At 40.2% G+C, this 23665-nt stretch overlaps 1 protein-coding gene across 2 annotated transcripts in view; it reads left to right on the forward strand.

The window, feature by feature from the left end:
* ZNF831 (zinc finger protein 831) overlaps positions 1-21833 on the forward strand; it is a 112045-nt gene extending 90212 nt beyond the window's left edge. For both annotated transcript variants that reach the window (XM_001083661.5, XM_077952038.1), the window contains exons 5-6: positions 15709-15869; positions 16633-21833. In XM_001083661.5, coding sequence (XP_001083661.4) covers positions 15709-15869; positions 16633-17478 — 1007 coding nt within the window. In that variant the 3' untranslated portion in view covers positions 17479-21833. The remainder of the gene's footprint in view (positions 1-15708; positions 15870-16632) is intronic.
* The last annotated feature ends 1832 nt before the right edge of the window (positions 21834-23665 follow it).

Raw genomic sequence — 23665 nt, forward strand, 5'->3', positions numbered from 1 at the left:
GGTCCTAAAAACTTCCTAAGAGGATAGCAGGGCTGTGGGATGCTGGTTCTCTCCACAGACCTGTCCCTGTCTTACCTCTTGCTTGTGAGCTTTTTATTTTGAGACAGGGTCTTGCTCTGTCACCCAGGCTGGAGTGCAGTGTTGTGATCTCGGCTCACTACAACCTCTGCCTCCCGGGTTCAAGCAATTCTCCTGCCTCAGTCTCCCGAGTAGCTGGAATTACAGGTGCCTGCCACCATGCCCAGCGAATTTTTCTAGTTTTAGTAGAGATGGGGTTTCACCATGTTGGCCAGATTGGTCTCGAGCTCCTGACCTCAGGTGATGCACCTGCCTTGGCCTCCCAAAGTGTTGGGATTATGGGCGTGAGCCGCTGTGAACTTTTTCTGCTGAGTTTCGGGAGCTCATGGAAGTTATTCTCTGAGGGCTCTCAGGGCCATCTCCATGCTTGGGATATTTGTGAGGTGCTCCCCCCATGGAGATGTCTTTATTGATGATAATTACTCATCCCAAACCGCAGCCCGCGGTCATCCTTGGATGTACAGCTTGTAGTGCTATAGTGCCCGGAGCTGGGAGGAGGTGGCGACTGCCAGGCCTGACATCTTCAGACTGACTTATCTAAGCTCGGCCAGTCCCTGCCCTGCTTCCTCTTCCACCTCCCTAAAGTTGGATGGCCAGATTTTGCAAATAAAAAAAGAGAACTCCCAGAATACATAATTTCTTTTAGCATAAGTATGCCTTGAACATTGCGTAAGACATACTTATGCTAAAAATGATTTGATGTTCACCGGGAACCAGGCATCCATATTTTATCTGCCAACCCTTCCCTATGGCAAAGCGGTAGAGACCTCGGACGCTTGTCCTTTCTGGCGTATTCCTCCCTGGGGGACTTCATCTGCTTGAAAATTACCCAATTCTGATTGTTTCTTTTTAATCCTGATCAGTTTGGGCATTCCTGTTCGTCCCTGCTCAGTCGGCCTGGGGCCCTTCTCACAGCTGGCTTGATTTCTGGGCCTTCTGTTTTTCAAATACTAAACTGGTTACCTCTGAAGAACTGGGAAGCTTGTTCCCATCTACCAAGTGTCCTGACCTCCCAGTTTCCCCTGGAATCAGTCCATCTCGACTTCTCTCTCTCTTCCTTTCTATTTCTCATGTGGTCTCTGCCCGCCCCTCTGTGTGGGGCTGCCTGGCTTAGGTAAGGCCTGGCCTTTTCAAGACCTGGGGCATTTTAGCCAAACACCCTGACCAGAGGAGAGGAGCAGCCAGTCGCCTAGATTGTCCAACCTTGACTTGGCCACAAAGGAAAGGCCACATTTGCTTTCTTTGTTTTCAAAGCTAATACACGGAAGAAAAAGGGTTAACTTTCTTTTCTCTTTGAAATTCGTGAGGGAGACAGCATCAAAACTGCACCCTTCTGACTTGGAAAATACACCCAGAAGCGATAATGAGTACCGAGATGAGATCTTATATACAGGGTACATTTCTACGCTAAAACCTATTTTAAATTTTCTTATCCACCTCATGCTATTTCATCTCCTCTCGTCCTCTCCCCCTTGTATTTATTAGAGCCTGGGTATGGATTTCTTTCCCTGAGATAACCTTCATAATCATGAAGTATACTTGGCAGTCACACACAGCAGACGTGGGGCCAGAAGAGGTTCAGCAAGGAAAATGGTAGCTTTGTTTTCCTCTCTGTGAGAGAAATATTGGAATATTGGAGGTAAAATGGACGAATAAATTTCCCCGAATAGAAGTTTTGAAGGTTGCTTTTGCATAGAGAAGTTGAAGCTCCATAAAGTGATAGAAAGCATGTGGATATGACAATTATTTTTCTTTTACTCCCCCCACATAGCATCTTTGGGATGCAGGCCCACTTCCCATTTTCTTCCCCTTTCTCCACATTGACTTTTTTTTTTAAATAAATTTTTATGATGGCCTGAGTGAGAAAACCAAACAGAACCCACTCCCAGCGCTTCCAGCCCTCAGGTTTTGTTGGATGTTCACGCAATTTTCTCATTATTTTTCTGTCAGTGTTCATAGAAACAGTGTAAACTACTTTATTTCAAAACCATTATGTTAGTTTACTCCGTGATCATTTAAGCTGTGTATTATTTTTGTGATTTGAATTTAGTCATAACATAGTTTAAAATATAAGCCAAGAAGATGTCTCGAATACATTTTTGATGACAACTGCTTAAGGTTCAAGTTTCCCTCCTTCTTTCATCTCTTTTTATTTGACTTTGACTTTTATTTTACATCCTTGATTTAGTTCTTTCGTAAGTTTTTTTTTTTTTTTTTTTTGAGATGGAGTCTCGCTCTGTCGCCCAGACTGGTGTGTAGTGGCATGACCTTGGCTCAAGCAACCTCTTCCTTCTGGGTTCAAGCAATTATCCTGCCTCAGCCTCCCGAGTAGCTGGGATTACGGGCATGCACCACCACACCTGGCTAGTTTTTGTATTTTTAGTAGAGACAGCGTTTCATCATGTTGACCGGGCTGGTCTTGAACTCCTGACCTCAGGTGATCAGCCCGCCTTGGCCTCCCAGAGTGCTGGGATTATAGGGGTGAGCCACTGCGCCCGGCCATCTGTAAGCATTTTAAGCAGACTTTGTGACTTCTATTGAGAGAAGATTCTGGGGCAGCACAGTCTTACTTCTCCAGTTTTGTCTCACTCAAGAAAATACCCAGGTAGACACCCTGTGCTATGGTGAACCCGTTCCTCCAGCCCTCACCCCGGCCCAAGACCACCCCCAGGGGAGGATTCAGGGAAGTGCAAGCTGGAAGACTCTAAAGATTACCTTCTCTCCCCTTGGGGAAGGTTTGCGTATTTTTCATTGTGTTCTTCTCACCGCCCCCGCCCCGCGCCCCGCGCCCCGCGCCCCCCTCCCCCCAGCCCCCCAGCTGCTGTCTGTCTTCTGTGCGGAATTGTGTGCCTGCCACAAGATTCTCTTCCTGCGGCATCCTCTACCCCTTCTCCAGATGGAATTTTCTGGATGCCTGACATTGTTTACACTCTTCTCCGGACGAGAGTTAATGACTACCTCCATTTTCTGTCAGATCATGGATGTCCTTTCCTATATTGCTTTAGAATTGCCAAAGAGACTCCTTTTGTGAGTGGTAGAGTAGAATTCTTCAGGAAAGACGTAAAGGCTTTTTCTATGCCTCAAAAGTTGGACTTTCTGGGCAGTTCTAGCAATACATCAATTGCTACTCTTTTAAAAACATCTAGAAATGAGATTTACGGATTGATTAGATTGGTTTGAAAATTATTTTTAGGGGTTCACGCCTGTAATCCCAGCACTTTGGGAGGCTGAGGCGGGCGGATCACGAGGTCAGGAGATGGAGACCATCTTGGGTAACACGGTGAAACCCTGTCTCTACTAAAAATACAAAAAATTAGCCCAGCTTTGTGGTGGGTGCCTGTAATCCCAGCTACTCCGGAGGATGAGGCAGTGAACCGAGATTGCGCCACTGCACTCCAGCCTGGGTGACAGAGCCAGACTCACTCTCAAAAAAAAAAAAAATAAAAAAAATAAAATATATATATATATATCTAGGGAAGTACTCTTCCTTTTTTGTTTCCTCTCTTTCCTAAATGTTGCTTTTGTCGTCCTACCTGTATTTTCAGGTAAGCCTTTGGGTTTGTGCGTGACTGAGCTTGTAAATTTTTAATGCATTTTAACCAGACTGATGAAATTTACAGGAAGACAGAGATGCTACTGTGCGTCTAGGAGATAGTTTCTGAGGTAAAAAAAGAAAAAAAGTCCTATAATTTAAGTTTCATTTTTAAAATAATTTCTACAACTGGTGTGAGGACAAATGAGCGACTTCTCAGAATTCTGTAAGAATGTGGCCCCTCTCTTCCTATTATTCCTCCATTCCTCTTTGTTACCCCACGTCTCAGCTTCCGAGTTATACGCAACTTTGAGGCTCAAGTCTCCATGATCTGTTCATAGCAGGGCAGATCTAACTCTTGATATTTTATTCCTTGCTTTGGTCTAAAAGAATTCATAACCGGCCCACTTTATTTATTTATTTTTTTTATCAGAACCCATAGAAACTATCAAGAGGCTTTTGCTGGAAAAAAAAAAAAACAAAACACGCCACTTGAGCTGCATTGCTAAGGATTGCAGTTCCCAGGGTACTCTTTTCTTTTGAGGTGGAAATCTTGAGAAAAGAAGCCAAGCTGAAAGTATTTCAGTGACCCCCACAGTCCACCCAGTTGAGTTTGTTTTATTATTAAGAAAACGACACTTGTGAAATAAGCCAGAAAGCATAGATTCTTGGGTACATTTCTGCGTGTGAAAGTTTTTAAAGAGTATTTTGGGCGATATTTATTTCTTTCCTCTTTATCTCAGTCCTCTTGTCTTAAACAGTATTTAAGAAATGCTGTTGAATTTGGTACCTGAACAGGATTTTATATTACTGAAATATTCAAATTGACTGTTCCACTAGTATTGTTTAGAAGAAATAACTGGGTGAAAGGAAGTTTTCTGCTTTCCAAATGCTTCACTTTCCTCTACGACACAAAAAATAAGAGAACTGAAAGAGAAGCAAGAAAAGTACAATCGCCTAAGTACTCCACGAGATAGAATATCTAAACGCGTTATGAAAACAGAACAGTATTCCCCCATCATCTTTTGCTGGTTTTCTCGTCGAATTAAGTTTTACTCGTCTGAAGTCTTGGTTTGAGCGAAGCCCTGAATACTCCTTCAATATTTGTCGCTTCACAAAGGCTGGACTTAGAGAGTTTTCTTTCCTAAGGTGATTAGAAAACCAAAATTGATGATGCCAACTCTAATATTTTCTTTCTTGTTTCTGTTTCTAGTTTGACAAGAGCCCATTTTTTTCCCCCTCTCAGGATTAATGAAGGAGAGAAGGGGAGATCTTTCTTCCCAGCTATTATCATTGAAATGGATCAATTTCTCCTTTTTAAGGATGCAAATCTTGAGGAAAAATCTCCAATACCTTAATTATATTTCAAGAAATGGGCTGTTGTTTATGAACTCATCCAGTGTTGAGAAACATTGAAAATAATCATTCAAACAGTAGATACTCTTGATTTCAATTTTGGCATTATATATTTCAAGAGGTATTTTCACTAATCATATTTTGTTTCTCCTCGTCTTATATATCCTTTTGCTCTCTAAATTTTCGATACACACTTGTGGTCTGGGCACAAATTTTAACTTAAGGATTGATTTTAAATATGACTTTCCACTAAATATTGTTTAGAAAAATTAAAAAAAAAAATCTCTAAATGGGAAATCTTAAATTGATTGCCTTTTATCAAAGAAATAAGAGAAATAAGTACCACTAAGAAAAATAATTTCTGAAAGAAAATGCATGATTACTTTAGAAGAGACAAACTTTCAAAAAATTGCACTAGGAAAGAGAAATACCCTGGCATGGGTTGCTCGATTTTGATAAATGTATTTTTCTGCTCTTTCGATGGGTCCTTCAGCCACGTCTCTCTGAGGAACCAGGGCTGAGGCTTCATCACCAAGTCAGCCCTCGTTAGATAGTTTTGTGAAGTGGCGATTCCTCAGGCTGGTCACTTCTGACTCTCAAAGCAGACGAAGCGCCCTTGTGGTGTGGAGATGGGATGATTCATAACCCATCTCCTCTGTGGCATTTACCACAATACCAATCATTGTGTAGTTGTGTCCTGTTTTTTTTTTTTTTTTTTTTTTTTTAAATCTTCAGCTACGTGTATACTACAACAAGTACATAGAATTAGAGCTTCTTAATTATTAGCAATAAACCTGTATTTAACTCCAGGGCAAGGCAGGGCAGGGGATGAGGGAGACCTCTATTCTTTCTCCTTGTCTTTCTTACTTTCCCTCTCACTGGAATCTCTTCTTCTGAATTCAGCACATAACTAAGGTTTTAAGTGACTAAAATATTTTAACTGGATTTTTTTCCCCCACTAACATAGTTTAGGAAAATTCCTCTGGGGCTGAAGTTATCAACGCAGCTGCCTTTCATTGAAAAAATAGAAAAGCAAAGAAAACTTCTCAGACAGATACTTTTCGAGGTAAAAGGTTTACCTAATCATGTTGAAGAGGTCGAATAGCTAAGTATTATGTGAGGATGGTGATGTAATTCTCTGAAATCAAGTAGATGAGAGTTATTTCTTCTTTTTACCCTTTGCACTTGTGTTACTCTGCCATGAGGTGATGGAGGGAGGTGGGAGGAAGTGCTCTTGGTGTTTCTTGTGCCCGATCTCTCTGTCACAAATCACCTCAAAATGTTTTCCCAAGGAGAAACAAAATGGCAGCCTGAACTCTAGGACTCCCTCATCCACTCTCTCCCTTCTTGTTTCTCTGACTAGAAGTAATGGTTCTGTACCATTATTTTTCCTGTCAGAATTAATAGGGAGATATTCTTTTCCTAAAGCCATTAGTTAAGTAATATTGCTTACAGAATTGCTGAAACAGGATAACATCTCCTTCCCCAGGGTGTAAATCTTAAGAAATGATGAGGCAATTGCTTAAACACATCAATTATGTTCCAAAGCCTGAACTTTTCTCTCCACAATTTTCATTTAGAGTTAAGAAAGTTTGAAATTAATGATCCATAAAGTAGATTCTCCTGATTCAATTTTGGCACTGAAGAATGCAAATAATATTAGTAATTTGTTCCCTTCATTTAGTTTTCCTTCTTCATTACAATTTATCCTTCCTTTATTTTAGAGCATTCTCTTCTTGTCTGGGCACAATTAAAGTTTTGACTTATCAAAAGATTTTAAGCATACTTTCCCCACTAAAAATGAAGTTTTTTTGAAGAAAATGGTAAGTGAAGTGTTCTTCAACTGATTGCCTTTCATCAAAGAAAGAGAAGACAAATGAGAACCATAGAGAAAAGTGGTTTCTGGGGGAAAAAAAAGAGACAGATTTTAAATTATTACTTAGAGAGGCAAAGCTTCAAAAAAAAAATAGGATAGTACAGAAATACTCTAGATTTGGCTAGAGATGGAAAAAATATATTTTTCTCTTCCTTTCATGAATCTCTCAGTTTTTCTGTGCCTGAAAAACTAAATTTTAGTTACTGATGTGTGAGGATTTATCTCTGTCTTTCAGGAATCTGTTCTGATCTTCTGGTAAGAGGACTGACTTGACTTTTAGTTTTGCCTGAGCATATTCAGGTATAATATACTTTGGGGGTTTTCTCATTATTTTGAGTCTGAATTTTTGAACCAATATGATTTTGTGTCTCTTATTTTTCTTTCCAACTGATAACACAAAATCACGTTTGTTGCAAAAAAGAAAGCAGCATTGACTTATCCAAGGAAAGCCTGACAACTTCCAGCCTCACTGCCCCTGAGGCCACGAAAGTTAGGTTGACACACATCCTTCTACATCTTTCTCCACTCACATACGAATACAGACAGACACATTTTGTTGTTGTTGTTTTTTATACAAAGGCTTATATCAGATGTAGTAATCGGCAGTTCTTTTCTTCTTAATATGTTTTGTACATAACTCCAGGCCGATATGTATATGGATTGTTTTAATAGTGGCATCCAATCCCCTAGTTTGGATGTACTACTGTTTATCTATTCAACCCTTACTTTATTGATGGATGTTTATGTTGATACCTATTGTTTTTCCTACCACAGCTATTGCTGCAGTACACATGCTTGCCTAATTTCCCAAAGAGCGATTGCTGGATCAATGGTTTTATACTTATTTGTATCACCTTATAAAATACCACCAAATTACTTTTCAAAAACAGCTTTACTCTCCCATCAATATTTTTAACAGTATTTTTAAAAAGAAACTTTGCTTCAGCAAGACAGCAAACAAAACCAGGGTGAAGCTTTGCTCTCAGAGTGGGCGGCGCATGTGAGTTTCTTAAATAACAAGAGGTCACCACCAACCGGCCTCTCATTAGCAAATTCAGGCCACAGGTGTGTTGGGTAGCACAGTGCTACTGTTGTTTTGAAAACTAATTAATTATGAATGTTTGAAAGCATGTGAAATACAGATTTCGACTTTTCTCCTGAAAAACGAACAGATCTGGTGAGCTGGACCCTCCAACCTTCATTGTCTCAGTTGGCTGAAGCTGGGGGTCAGCCGCGCCTGGGGCCTGCGCTTGCTGTTTGGCCATCCCCAGGCAGGCGCCTGAATTAGTGATTTGTCTGGCTCCTGTAGCATTTGAGTTTGTGATCTTTGGTTTAAACTAGGGTTTCTCAACCTGGGCACTGCTGACTTTTGGCGACACACCATTCTTTGTTGCAGTGTGGGATGTGTAGCAGGGTCACTAGTCTCCACCCACAACATGCCAGGAGCATCCCCTCCACTCCAAGTCAGGACCACCCAAAATGTCTCTAGACATCACCATTGCTTTGGAACCACTGGTTTTTAACAAACTCACAAAACGCATTTTCCTCAGTCAATTTTGAGATAAACTTTTCAAAGACTGTTCCTGGGCAGTTTTCATTATTCCACTTGATGAAGGAACACTGTTGAATTCTGTACACGACCAAGCTTTATAGTCACCGAAATGTTTCAAACCAGCCCCATTCACTGAGTTTGGAGAAAGTATTTGAGAGGAAAAAGTGATCAAAACACGTTCCTTTCATCTCAGGAACAGAAATGGAGAGACGACGGCGATTACAGGTGGTTTCTGAAGTAAAAGCTTTACCTAATTACACACACATAAAAGATACAATTTCTAAATACTGTATGAAGAGGGTTGAATACATCTCTGGCACAAAGGTAGACATTGGCTTTGTACACTTTGGTTTTCTTCAGTGGTTTCTTTTGTTCGTTCATCACAGGTCTGGGCAAGCTCACCTCTCCCTCCACAGTCTCTCTTCTTGGGCTCACATAATCCTCCTCTGAAGGGATTTCTGAGGTATTTGGAGCCAGCAGGAGGCCGGGGATGGGTCAGGGGGGTCTCTCCAGAGCCCTCTTCTCTCTCTGTGCCTTCACTCTCCTTCTCTGACAGGACTTCCGACATCTTTTCTCATTAGAATTAATGAAGAAGTATTAATTCTTTCCCCAAAGCTATTAAGTCATAGTGCTCTGAAATTGCTGAAACAGAATAATTCCTCCTTCATTCTAGGGCGTAAATCTTGAGGAAAGATGAGAAGCTGTTTCAGGTATATCGATTATGTCCCAGGGAAGAGACCTGCAAGACAATTTTCATTTAGCAACAAGAAACTTAAAAGAATGATACACAAAGTAGATCAGCCAGTTTCTGTTTTGGCGTTCAATCTTGCAAATGGCATTTGCTTTTTTATCATCTTTTTTCCTTCTCCAATTTCATAATCCTATTTTCACTCTGTATTTTAAGGGCACACTCTTGATGTCTGGACATGACAGAATTTTTAACTCAAAGCAAAATTTTAAACACCACTTTGCACTGAATTCAGGATTTCTGCAAGGGGAGGGCGGTTATCTTGATTGCCTTTCATCAAAGAAATAGAAAAGAGATGAGAATTACTAAGAAAAATGGTTGCTGAAATAAAAGATTTGTTTATGATTACTTAGAGGCAAACTTTCAAAAGATTGCATTAGGATAGTGCAGAAATACCCGAGGCTGTACTTGATAAATCCATCTTTCTGGTCCTCTCCCACAACCCTCCGTGCCTGTGCAGCTGAAGTCGGGGCTGCTTCTCACTGCTTACCGCCCACTAACTTCTGATTATTTTTTGATTGGCATTGACATCCGACGTCTCCCGTTCTCTCTGCCTGAGAGGAATAAAACCTCTTTCTTCCATCATTTTTAGCCATTTTTTTTTTCCTAAAGAGGCTTCATAAACAAAAAATGTAATAGGATTGCAGAAACAAATGAATTTACTGTTAAACTTTAGCATAACGTCAGGTATGCGACAGAGACTTAAAGAAAATTGGTTGAATAATTACATGAATAGATGATTCAGACTTAGAAAGCCGTCCAGAACAGGGGCGATGTCAGATGATTGACTGTGCGCATGGTTTTACTCTTTTCCATAGATAGATGTTGGGTTGGGGTCCTATATCATGGCCACCTAGTACCTTCATGCTTTTTCTTTCATGCTGTTTACCACATTTGCTTGGTGAATTTTTTATATAATTATTTGCTTACTGAATTTCTCCCCCAATGAACTAGAATTATCATGTGGGTGTGTCTGCCTCATTTTCCAGGGAACAAATGCCCTGTGTTTAGCATAGTCCTTGGCACAGTTGTTGGCTGTGCTCGGTGCCCAGTAAATATTTAGGCTCAATAACGTAGGCTCGAAAACAGGCTTAAAAATATTTGAATAATTAACTATCCACAAAGTGATTACTTTTAGAGATCTGCCCAGCTTTCTTTAAGTAATTGCTAGCACATTGTGGATCTTTTAATTCCAGGGATGCTTCTAAACAATTTAATCACAGATCAATTAATAGTCTAGGAAATTACTCCTATGTTCTTGTTCATATTTGCAGTTTGCTTAGAAGGTTGATTTTGTAGACTCATTTTTAGCCCTTTTTAAAAATAATAATTCAGTCTTTGGAATCCAAATTCATGGAGTTTTGGTGTATTGGGACAAACCAAAAGACATATATCAAATTACTTACATTTTTAGTTAATGATATTTGAGCAGTATATTTATAGCATTTTAGTATGGCTTAGACATTAGGCAGCTGGAAGAAGGTTTGGCATTAAAGATGTCTACAGTCATGTTGTAAGTTTCATCATGTTGTTTATTTATTTCATTTTCTTTCTAAGTATTTTACAGTTTCCTATAGCCTTTTCAAGATGGCCACATTTAAAATTGCTGTAACACTTTAAGCGGCCTCTTCCTCTAAATGCAGTCTGGCGATTATTTCTGAGGGAAATTATTAAAAACACAGCCTTTAATCAGGGAAGGAAGAGCACGGCACAGAGAGCTGTGATGAGAGATGGTCTCTCTAATAAAAGTCACATAATTGTGTAAGAGCGATTGAATTTCTGAAGATTGCATTAAGACAGTGGAGTTTGTAATTTCTGAAGATGTAGGAAGTGATTCATATAGTATGATGCTGAAGCCGAAACGGAATCACATTCTGTGATTTAAAATTTGGCCAGGGAACTACTTACTTTTTGAAAAGGGCCATTCATTTAAAAGCAAGTTAGTGTCCTTCCTCAATAATCCAAATCAGTTTAACACACTTCAGTGACATTATTTGGGCATTTTTCACAATTATTAAAGATAACTCACTTTTCTCTGTAGACTGTAGGGTCAAAAACAAATCAGATCAATGGATTTTTTTCCTTTGCTTTCATAGATGAGTCAGAAGTTATTGGTCAAATGTGTACATGACCTTTCTGCTTAAGCTTAAAAACCAAAACAACCTGTTGGGAAGACATTTGGCCAATCTGATTATTTTCTCTACACTGATTGGTTTTACTTCTTCATTGAATTGAATGAATTGCCTGGTTGTTTTGTCACTGTGGGGACAGAGCTTAATTCACTTAGAGTGAGCGCTTGTGCTTGGTGAACGATGAGGCTAAGGAAATGCATATCATCACCATTAATTTTTGGTAATTTTTCATGGGTGAGAATGAAAACGTACCTTGAATCCACCTCTTTTTTCCCTTTTTACTTCTGGTGCTCTAGTCAAGCCATCTCATCTGGCCCCTAGATTATCCTAGTAAGCTTGTACCTGTTTTTCCCACCTCTATTCACCTCTCTCCCAAGTTTGGCTTCAAAATTTAAACTTCTTACCACAGTCACTTGTACTCTGCAAGATCTGAGTCCCTGTTGACTTCCCCCACATCATCTTGCCCCTGCCTCTTCATTCATGACTTTCCTTCCACATTGGCCCCCCATGAATCCCTTGCTCCCCCAAGCTGCTTTCCCCTTTAAGGTCTCTGTATTGTTCCTTCTTTTGTCTAGAACATCCTTCGTGGACTTGTTCTTTCTCACTCTGAAGGTCTCATTTCTGATGTCGCCTTTCTGAGAAGTCTTCCTTGACTATATAAAAGTCGTCCCCAGTTACTCTTTGGAATAAGCCCCCTCATTACTCTCTTTACTACCCCCTGCTTATCGTGACTCTGTAGTATGCTTCCCTCCATTTCTCATTAGTCTCTGGAATAGCCTCCTGTTAATCGTTACTGCCTGTAATACCTGATTTTCACTCTCGGTAATACCCCCCTCCTCGATGTGTTTCCTTTGTGACCCCATCACAATATGTGTCTGCTTCCTTGTCTTTGCTTCTCTTTCCCCATTACAGTAGAAGCTCTTGAGGGTCAGCGCCATCTTTGTTTTGTTCTTCTCAGACTCTTCAAGGTGGAGCATGGTGCCTGGGTCATTGAAGGGGCCCAGGATGTGGTTGTTGAACAGGTGAATGGAATAACAAAAGCCTCATTGTGTGCCATTAGACTACCAGAGTACACGGGAGGGTCAAGAAAGATTGTGTGGAAGAAAAAAGCATTGCTTTCTTTCCCAAACTGTGCACTTCTCTACGGATTTTCAAAGTTGATTTGCTCAGGATTAGCACACTTGGTAATCTAGTAACTTACCCCTTTAGATATAAGAAGTGGAACTGTTCTTTTGGTTTAAGATGGAGGATGGAACATATTTATTTACCTCTACTTTTCTCTAACAACTCACAAGAGGTTAGTAATTAAAGGTGTTTGTAATGTATAAGCTCACAAGGAGAAACGACTTGGAGAAGAAATGATGCCACTAGTTTGAAAGCTGGAGTGCAGAGTCTGAATGGGAACTGATGTAGCTGACCCCAAGGAATGGAATCCTGATTTAACAGTGGGAAGACTCCCCACAACTCAGACATTCATGGTACCAGGTGAGGCTGAAAACAAGATTGATTGAAAGACTAAGAAGCAATCAGACTTCAAATCCCACCCCGTTTCTAGCTTGGTAACTTCCTTCACCCTTGTGGAAGTCTAGGGGCTTAGTCTCTGGACAGCATACAAAATGCTGGGGGACACTTGGCGTAATTAGTTCAGCAGGGGAGTGAGGGGACTAGATCGAAAATGGGGTTTGAGCAAATGTGAATACTGCATATGAGCCCCCAGAATCTCTTCTCCAATTTTGACTTCAGAATGCCAGCAGCCTGGCTTCTATTTTACAGTCAGGAGACCCAAGGACTCTTCCTGTAGAAGCTGACCAGCACACATGGAGACCTGCAGATAACTACTTCAGGGTTCCCACTGAAACAGAGCAACCACATAACCTAACAGTAGGGCCCATGGTTGACAGATTACACTTGTAAAGAACACCAAGTCAGCCTTTTCGTGCCCATTTCCTAAACATAAGCAGCTAAGATTGCTGTATTTCTCAGGAAAGCCACTAACCTAGAGAGAAATAAAAATAAACTAATGGAAACAAAGGAATTTTGGAAGAGGGACTATGGACTTCAACAACAACAACAAAAAAACCATTATTAACATTGCTGGGGGTAAAAGAGAGGATGTTAGAGCCATGAAATAAGAACAGATGCTATAAAAAAAGAACATGGGAAAGAACTCTTAGAAATTAAAAGCATATAGCAGAAATAGAAACTCATTGGAATATAAAGTTGAGGAAATTCCCCTGAAAGTGAAACAAAAAGACCAAGAAATAGAACATCAGAGCGAAAAGATAAGAAAACTAGAAGATTATACTAGGAGATCCAATAACCCAATAAGGGCAGTTCTAGAAAGAGAGAAAAGACAAAACAGAAGGGAAAAAAAATCAGAAATAACAGGTACATTTAAGAGTTATATTGTACAACATGGTAACTATAGTTAATAACAATGTTTTGTATTCTTAAAAATTGCTAAGAGTATATTTTAAGTGTTCTTGCCAAAAAAATAAGCATATGGGCTAATACGTATGTTATTAATAATAAGCTAATTTAGTCAACCTACAATGTGTATATATTTCAAAACAATGCATTGTACATGAGAAAGAAAAAGGAAATAAAAACAGAACCACATTTTTCTAAAACCTGAGGACATGATTCAGGTTGAAAGAATTGATTGAGTGCCCAGACAATGAATGAAGATAGACCCAGACTGTGGTAACACCAGAAATAAGGAAGAGCCTCGGGGATTCCAGAGAGCGACAAACAAAAAGATTTCATCCAAAGGATCATGAATCATAAGTCATATTGTCTCCAGACTTCTCAACAACTAGAACACAATAGAACCATGTCTGCAACCCTAAAGGGAAATGATTTCTGATTCAAAATGTCATACCCAGCCAAGCTGCCAATTACATCTAAAGACTTATACTTCATGTACCCTTTCTCATGAAACTACTAGAAGTTTTGTGTTAGGAAAGCAGGAGAGTAAACCAAGAAAAAAGAAGTTGTAGAGGTTCAGGAACCAGGAAAAAGGTGAAGAGAATCAGCACGGCGGGGATGAAGGGAGACCCTGAGGGCACAGCCATGCTGTAGAGAAACATGGTCCACTTGGAGCAAATCAGAAAGTTTCAAGGAAACGTTTCTCAGGGAATGAAATGAAACCCCAGACAATTGGAGAGGCGGTTGGAAAATGATTTTAGAAATAAGTCCATAGAAAACTCAGCGAAATTTTTAAAAAGTAAAATAATTCCAGGGAAAGCAGTTTTGGCAAGAAAGGCAACATAATCATAGTATACTACATGATTCAGTGCTGACAGGTAAAATATAATAATAGATTATATATATATGTATATGTATATGTATATACACACACACACACACAATAAACACGGAATATTCGTCTAAATGAAAACAGGCCATCAGTGTTAGAGAACTGTTGAGAAGATAGAGAGGCGGAATGTGTGCTTGTGTGTGGGGTCATGAAGGTTGAAGAGTGGGGGAGCTGGAAGAAGAGGGAAACCCTCCTCTCTCCCCATGAGAAGTCACAGCTACTACTTCCACCAGATATAGTCCTATAACAATGTTATTAGACATGAAGGAGATAAAAGTCAAAAGACTCCCAAATGGGAAAAGATGGATGGGTTGGCAGGGGTTGCTGTTTTTCTTAATACATAGTTAGGCTTGACTTTTCAGACTGCACATGTGTACCTTTCATCAAAATGAAAGCAAATTTAAAAGTGGGTCTAGTGCTTCTTCTCTAGTGACACAGTCGTTTTAAGATATTTCCCTGATCTCATATCATGATGGAACCTGCCCTCTCTGAAATTTTGTGATCCTTTTGACTGGTCTGCCAGGTCATTAGTGCAGGTGAAGGATGAGGGAAAGACAGGTACAAGAAATGCTGTTTTGCAGATATTGTCAGGGCCCTTCTTTCTTTCCACAATCACAACAATAACCACCACAACAAAACAACAGCATCACAAAAGCCAACCTCATCCCTTGCTGCCCAGCACTCTAGTGGGAATTAAGACATGGTTTATTTCTAAGTTCCCACTATACATCGATTGAAATGTCTATTCTGACCACTTTGTAATATGTCCAGAGAATTCAAGCTGATCTAAAATTTACCTAAACAGACATGACCAGGAATACAACTCTGATGAGAAGAAGCAACATGAAATATAGATATATTTTATGATATGTATCATTCAGGGATTTTTCTCCTTTGAGAACTGGTTTGGCCATTTCCTTTTTTCATAGAGTGGATATATTTTATTTGACCAAGCGTGAATTGGTTGGAGATAAATTGAGTTCTTGCACACACCCTGTGAGATGAGGGTTAATGAGCTCAGAGGCGATCATGAAGTCATGGACCACCTCCCAGGAAATTACTCTTTGCTAATTTTATAATTCCAGATGTACGTAAATGTGCCTCTCCCCTTTCAGGTCTGAATCTGCAAGAGGAGCCATCTCATGCCACCACAGAATCACCTCCTTGTTGTGGGAAGGAAGAGAAGAAGGAAGGTGACTGCAGACAAACCTCAGGAACCCTCTCTCTTGGCACAAGTTCAAGGACTGTCAGGGAAATGGACAAACGAACTGTGAAGGTGGGCGTGATGATTTTGAACTGCCCCTACCTATTGCTGGTCTAGATTTATAGCTCTGCTTCTTGTTGTTGCTCTTGTTCAGTGTGGCAGAACTTGCTCGGATCACCTTATGAAGATTCGCCTCACAGAAAGCCCATTAAGACAAACAAATAAGTCAAAACATTCTGTATCAAATGACTGAGCAGCTTTGGTAGTGCAAACATTGGGATGATTTCTGATGGTTTCTTTAAAAAACCCAAGTATGTTATTACTGCACACCTGAATAGAGAGATGGCTGACAGGTGCCACTGCAACATGAAGCCCCCCAGACAGATTGTGGGGCTGCGTGTTGAAAACCACTAAGATATGTATCCAGACCACACTTGGAAAAACACTCATCTGGAAAAAAACAAAAACAAACAAGCAAAAACCTTCAATACACAGTCCTATAAAATAGTACATCCGCTTCATGAGCAGTAGTGACTTAAAAAAGGAAGCTGAGAACTGGTTAGATGATTGAGCAGTTCTGTTTTTCACAAAGCCAGATAAAAGCACAGGATCTCAGCAACCTATTTTATATCAATCGGGAGCTTTATTCGAGTTAATGCACCAATTAGTTATTAATGGAAACTTATTGAGGGTGTCATATTGAAGTTCACGCTTGGTAAAGAATCATTAAGACCTCAAGACCTGTTTTCATTGAGGACCACGTTTCTGACCACATTTTTCTTTGTACCAATTAACCTTTTTTCCCCCTATTTTTTCTCTTTGCACTTTGTTGTAGGATATTTCTCCATCTGCCAGTGAGCACAGTGACTGTACTGCTCACAGCACTGCTGCCACATCAGGATTCTCTCTGCAATCTGACACCTACCTGGCAGTGGTTAATGACGCTCTTCTACCCGCTGGCAAAAGTCTTGACCTTGGGTTGCTGGAGACTCAGCTGCCGGCCTCCCAGGATCCAGTCTCAACAGATCCCAAACCATGCATTTTCTCAGATGCTCAAGGGCCTTCTTCCTTTGGGTCCAAAGGAACTTTTCCCCGCCACGACATTGCTACCTCTGTGTCTGCCATTTGTATATCTCTGCCAGCGAGAACAGATCACATAGCCCAGGAAATTCACAGTGCTGAACCACAAGACCACAGCCAGACTGCAGGGAGGACTCTGATACCAAGCTCCCCGGACAGCAAAGCCACAGGAGAGGGCAGAGCACAGACCCTCTTGCCAGGGAGACCTTCATCTGGACAAAGAATTTCAGATTCGGTTCCATTGGGGTCAACTGAAAAAACTCATCTTGAAATACCAGCTTCAAGACCAAGTTCAGCTAGTTCACACCAAAAGGAAGAGAGACATAAGACATTTTTTCCTTCCAGAGGCCAGTATGGGTGTGGGGAAATGGCCGTCCCCTGCCCCTCTTTAGGAAGTGACGGTAGGAAACGTCAGGTATCTGAATTAATCACTCGGAAGGATTCTGTGGTTCCTTCTAAGCCAGAGCAGCCCATAGAAATTCCTGAAGCCCCTTCTAAATCCCTCAAGAAGAGGAGTCTGGAAGGAATGAGAAAGCAAACTCGTGTGGAGTTCAGTGATACCAGCAGCGACGATGAAGACCGATTGGTTATAGAAATATGAAGCTTCCAGAGAAAGATGGTATCTTTGGTCAAAGACTGTTGACGCTTCACAAGTAAATGTTGTCAGACTGGCGGAAGAACTAAACTCTATCTGTGAAACACCTACAGATTAGGAAAGCCATTTTGAGTTATTTACAAGCCAACTCCAACCAACTCCTGACCCCCAACTCAGCCACAGTGTTCCCCAGCTCTCCTTGGGAGTGCTCTGCTTATGTTCACATGGTGCCAGGCAGGGCAGACATGGCAAGGAAGCAAACTCCGGAAATGGTCAACGTGCACAGTGACTGGGCCTTGACTCCCAGCCTCCTCTTCTGCACCTGTCCCCCACTGCCTCTCTGCAATCAAATGGCACTAACCAAGAAAGCCACAATCAACACGTTTCTTCACAAGTGGATCCCACACAGTCGAGGCAACTGGCTTTCTCCGTTAGTAAACTGAGGGTTTGCTTCCAAGGTAGAGAGCATACTTGGGATAATTGGAGTAGCTTGACAAAGAGACAGGAGTGTGAACTGGGCACAAAGATACTTCTGTTCATTTTGGAGACAAAATTCGGATACATTAAAAAACTGAAGCTTGTTCAGAGTATTCACGTCCTTAGTGGAGTTGTAAATACACTTCAAAATGCCTATGATCCGGTGAAATGCTGATTACTTTTAAATGTTGCACAAATGGTCAATGCTTATTTATGGTCAGATGACGCAAGTACATGCTCTTGTGCCTGGTGCCTTTGCTGTGGAGATCTCTGAGACCGTTGGTTTTTCTAGTTTTTGCAAAGGAACATTGTGTTAAAAGTTAATAGAACTGTCTGTCTGTAATGAGTCATTTTTAAGAGGGAAAAATTCACTTATTTTCCTCTGATTCTTTTTGTCATATTGTGCTCTGAGCAGTTTCAATTAGAGGGTTACATTTTAGTAATCTGTACAGCTTAAACTGATGCCTGCTCATCGTGACGGGAGCCTTTTAGATTTCCTTCAGAAGCTTCAAGGATACAAAACTAATTGGAGTTTTGACGCTGTTTTACATCTCAGTAATTTTATTTTCGGGGCTTAGTGTTACTTTGCTGTCAAATTAAATCAGCTTCTGTATTGTGCACGTCAGAACTGCACAGATAAAATTCTCCAGTATTCCAAGCCAGTGCGCCCCTGTGCAGAAGAAAACAGCAGGTCTGCATCAACCAGCCCAGTGAGCAAAGCCTCAGACCCACTGCCTTCCTCTCCCCATCCTTCCATGGGAGAGGAGAAACTTAAAGAGGTTTACATTGCTGTATTTCAATAAAATTTTATACTTGCTTTTGGTATGATTTTGTACAATTTGAAATTTATAGCTGAGCTCTTTTGGTTTAACTTTGATGTAATGATGTTCATGTGACATCTTGTACTTCAAAGACACGGCAATGCAGAGCATCTCACACATACGAATACACTTTCGTCAGTCTGTGCCTGTGACTAAGTATGGTCAAATTTCAAGTATCTTCATGTGAATTTTCCAATTTTGGTGTTATTCATAGAAAACTTCAATGCCAGACCAGCTTCCCTGGTTACTTAGTATATATTTGTGACCATTTCATATGCACTCATAAATATCCAAGGATTTCAGGCCCAGCCAAGAAAAACATAAGAAGGGAGGTAAAAAGGATGTTGGACATTCACTTAGTGTACTTTTTAAACCCAACAAAAGTGATGTGGTGATTATCTCCCTTTTTGAATGATTCATGCCACTATAATGAGAGAGGCAGTGTAGGCAAATGGTCTGAGCCTTGGATGGAGATTGAAGTCCTGACTTTAGCTGGGAAATCTTGGTTAAGAGTCTCTCTGTACCTCAGTTTCCCTAAGTAAGAATAAGAGAGTTGGACAAGATGAATGTATCTCCAGGTTCCAATTTTTCTGAGAATGGTTGATAGAGAAGCTGCTCTCTCCTTAAAATGCGTGGACTCAATGGCTTGAAGATATTCCCCATGGGGAACCGTTGCCACGGGGGCCTTGCATGCAAGAAGTTTGGGTGGGGACAGTGAGGAACTGAAATGCAAACACCTTCCACCAATTATTGCTGTGAAGAACCTGAACCTGAAGAAGCTCCATCTAATTTTTTCCCCAGAGTTCCAGATTTTAGGGTGCAATCATCCAACCTATACATGTGACTCATAGTTCAAAAAATTAAAAGCAAAACCAGAACTCTCCGGTAAGAATGGAGAAAACCTATCTGTAGGCTGAACTGGCTCCTTTGTCTTAGGAGGCACTGGTCAGGGGAAAAAATCTGTCTTCTAGACCCCTCCTTTCTGGGTGGCTACTGTGGCATGAACGGGATCACTGGCTGTAAATCAGTAAGTCATAGCTCCAAATAGCACCAACTTCAGGATAATGGTGGAAGCTGTGTCCTTCTAGGAGCCACCGTTGCCGGCTGTCACATCCCAACCTGGGTCAAATATGGCAGAATATTGATTTCATCTCTAACTCCCTGTATCTCTTACAAAGGTAGAACAGGTAGCCAAACCACCTTGCTTTGCTGGTCTTTGGCTAGTGGCTGGCAGTGTTTACAAGTGTACCTTACTTTATATCAACATGAATTTGTGAAAAAGCTGTATTTCAATGGATTTTTTAAAATTAAAAATGTATTTTGAATGACCTTAAGGGAGCTGGCTCTTGAAAAGCATCCTAAGGTAAAGATTTTTTTTTTTTTAATGAAGAATCTTTTTATAAAGCAATGAACAATCTCTGATTTTATAAATCTTAATTTTCCTTTGGGTTTCTTAAAGCGAAATACAATTATAAGAATACATTTTAAGGGTAACATCAACAACCTAGAACCCAGTTTGGGTTAATGAAAATAAAATGTCAGTATTATCAATTGATAACTACCGCAGTTGTATACTCTGCAAGTGTGTACTGCATGATGGTTAAGGAAAAACAAATTTATTTTAGAACAAAGCAACCAGAGTTTAAAGATCAGGGATTTCCTTCTTTCCCCAGTGCTAATTTTCCCGTGTTAATTTTATTGTATCTTTAGGTAAGGATCTTAACCAACTGATGCCTCAGTTTCTTCCACAGAGAGTAGTTACAGGGACGCTGTCATGACCTAAGGAAAGGGCACTGAATTTTTTTTTTGCCAATCTCAAAAGTGACATTTCCCCATGATGTTCAAGACTCACCAAGTTTCTCTCTCCACCTGTACCTACACCCAGCTAAATCTTGCTGTTAAAGATGTATGGAGGGAAGAGGGTTCAATCCTCCCCTCCTTGGCAACCTACATTGTTAAGTGACTCAAAGTCATGTGATTTTTAGTGGACAACTGGAATCCTCCTTCTTGTAAAACACATTGAAAAACAGCTCATCTCTCCTGTTAGGCTTAACCCTTGAGATATGAGACAAAGCTAATAACCCCTTTGGTTCACATCTCACAGTAACCAGGAGAACCTATGGTTCATTTGCCAAGTGATTAAAAAAAAGATGGAGGAGAGTGTCTCTGAATTTTAATGAAAACACTGCCAATAGCATGGTGGTAACCTAGGGTAAGTCAGACTTTTTCTTCCTGAAATCACTCTTCTAAAGCTGAGACCGGAAGAGGAACCTTGTAGAAGCGCACTGTGACCACAGTTCTTGGCATGAAAGATAAACAATTTGCAGTCTCATGCCAAAAAGTATTTCCTTGCATTTACATTCATTACTTAGAATGATCACATTATTCATTTTTTTCCCCCAGCACAGAAATTTGCATTTTGCACAAAATTTGCCTGGTGCAGCAGATTTTTATAGTTATGGAAACTGTCATCATTATCGGAATGTGCTGCTGCTCAACTCCCCAGACATAATTTAATATGGTGAGGAGAAAATGGCCTGCCCGGCTCTATGGGTGATCGTATTTCTACTATTGCAGCAAACTGGGCTTGTGTAGTTTTCCTCACTTCAGTTGTTATTCCCATAGTTCATGTAGGGAGGCACTTTGGCTTTTGAAACACGACATTTCTCAATACTTAAGCACAATTTCTTGTCCTTATTTTTCAGAACCCATTAAATATAAGGGTCAGGACCTAGAAAATATTATGTGCTAGATTTATACACTGTATGATTCTTTTCATCCATGCTTTGCACTTATACATAATTTGGTCTGAAGAAGTATAGGAACAGTCGAGCACATTACTTCACCATTGGAAGAACAGGAACCAGGGAAAAACATCAGCCTCTGCTACTTGGAGCACTAGAGGATGACGGAATGTCTTTTATATGTGGTCGACTGTTCAGGATTTACTACTCAATTGCTTGTTCACAATCAGGGAATTGATTGGCTTCTGGGTTGGTTGTTGAAATTTCTTTATATGGTTAAATTATTTTGTTTTGATAAAAATAAAACTTAAAATGCAAATGTCTCATGTGATTTGTTAATATTTTAACTAAAACCATTGCAAACCATATCCTTTACGAATGGGACATCTGATTATTCCTAATCATTGACCCAATGCCTCGTCGGCCGTATTGGTATCCCATTCCACTCAACAAAGGGATTAGGTCATGTCCAATGATCTCATTTTCTTGTGATGCTTCCTTTTCACATATAGCTTGTTTGTCATTATCTGCCATATTTTATAGTCCGTAACTGAGGAATCTAATTTTAAATTCTTAAATGTAGCGAAACTTTGAAGCCACAGGAGGGCACGATCCCACAGTGCAATAATCTAGAACCTTTTTCCCTTGGAATTGATGTTTTCTGGACATTTAGCATTACTCATTAACAGAGAAAACATCCTTAAATCAAAATCATAGCTTGTTATGAGGGTGATTTATGTACTCCTTGCAAGAATAAGTAGACTTACTTTTATAGCCCAACACAATATTATTAGTCTATTTACATATTTCTTGAAGACACTTGAAGTCAGTGGGGCGCAATTCATTGGAGGGAAAAGTGGGATTGAGGATATGGAAGGAACAGATATACTAACTGATGGCTCTTAATAGCTTTTTTCCAAACTCATCAAACTGTAATCGCAATTATTATAATTAATCTGTTTGTTCCAAACTTCAGTCATTTGAGAACCATCTTAATGCTTTTTGCTATATGTATCAAGATGTCACGTATGGGTATATTTTTTACTTAATACTTTTATTTAAATTATCTCTGTGTTAAAGAAGCAATTATTGCCCTAAGCAATAATGTCTATGAAAACTTGTTGAATTTTCTAGTTAAGTATATTTTCAAATATGCATTAAAATATAGTAAAACTATTAAAAATTGTTCATGTGTCAGTTAAATATCAACTTCATATTACCAGTGGTGTACCCAGTGGACTTGGGGAAACATCGAGATAACCTAAACAGTATGTTTGCTGTTAGGTTCTCTAGTTATTCTAGCTCCTGTTAAGCAGAGCTCTGTCTCCATTTTTTCTCCAATACAATAGAACTGGTGACCACAAACAGAATTGTGGGATTATTGGATAAGGGTCTTTGATCAAACTGTATAGTTAAATAATTGACATTTCAAATCAAAGGATTTTGGTCTCAAAGGAATAATCACATAATGTTTTGTTGCATAAACATTTTTTTTTGTTTGTTTTGGTGTTTTGAGTGTTGGCTGATTAGTCAGTGAGTACAGAAATGATATATAGGAATGCATAGTTAGGAATTCATGCCCAGCTACAAGCACTGCTGTAAGTTCTGCTGAAATAACTGCTTCCATACTTCTAACTGTGAGGAAAATTGATTTGGCCGTACTAAGAACCACAGAGAGCACCTTTCAAGTCTCTTTAGTGTCAGCTTGTTGATCTTTGGGCTGTGTATGCAGAGTTGCTCAGTGGCGTCTGGGACCTTTGTTTCCAGTGGTGACAGATTCAGTCTGCCTTCGCTTTCCTTCAGTTTCTGCCAGAGGCAAATTCAACAGCCTCTACCGTTGAGCATCTTGGGATTAGTCCATGGCTATTTCAGCCCAGAAATAGGTGACTTATTTTTCTGTGTAAGGTATGAGTGAATGGATATCTCATTCCTATTGGGAATGAGAGGTTTTGTACCTGCAGCACCTGGGAAAGAGTGGCCCAGCTCTGCCTGTGGCCGCAGAGATCTGGTTGCCTTCTGTGCACATATTGCGTGCAATGGGGTATAACACAGCAGGATTGAGGCCTGTTGGCTCCATCATACGTGAAAGGTCAGATATCTAGCCTTGCTTTTTCTACATGATGTGTAAACCACGAATACGAATACTCTAGT

Source organism: Macaca mulatta, chromosome 10 (genome assembly GCF_049350105.2).
Source record: "Macaca mulatta isolate MMU2019108-1 chromosome 10, T2T-MMU8v2.0, whole genome shotgun sequence".
In the NCBI taxonomy this organism is placed as follows: Eukaryota; Metazoa; Chordata; class Mammalia; order Primates; family Cercopithecidae; genus Macaca; species Macaca mulatta.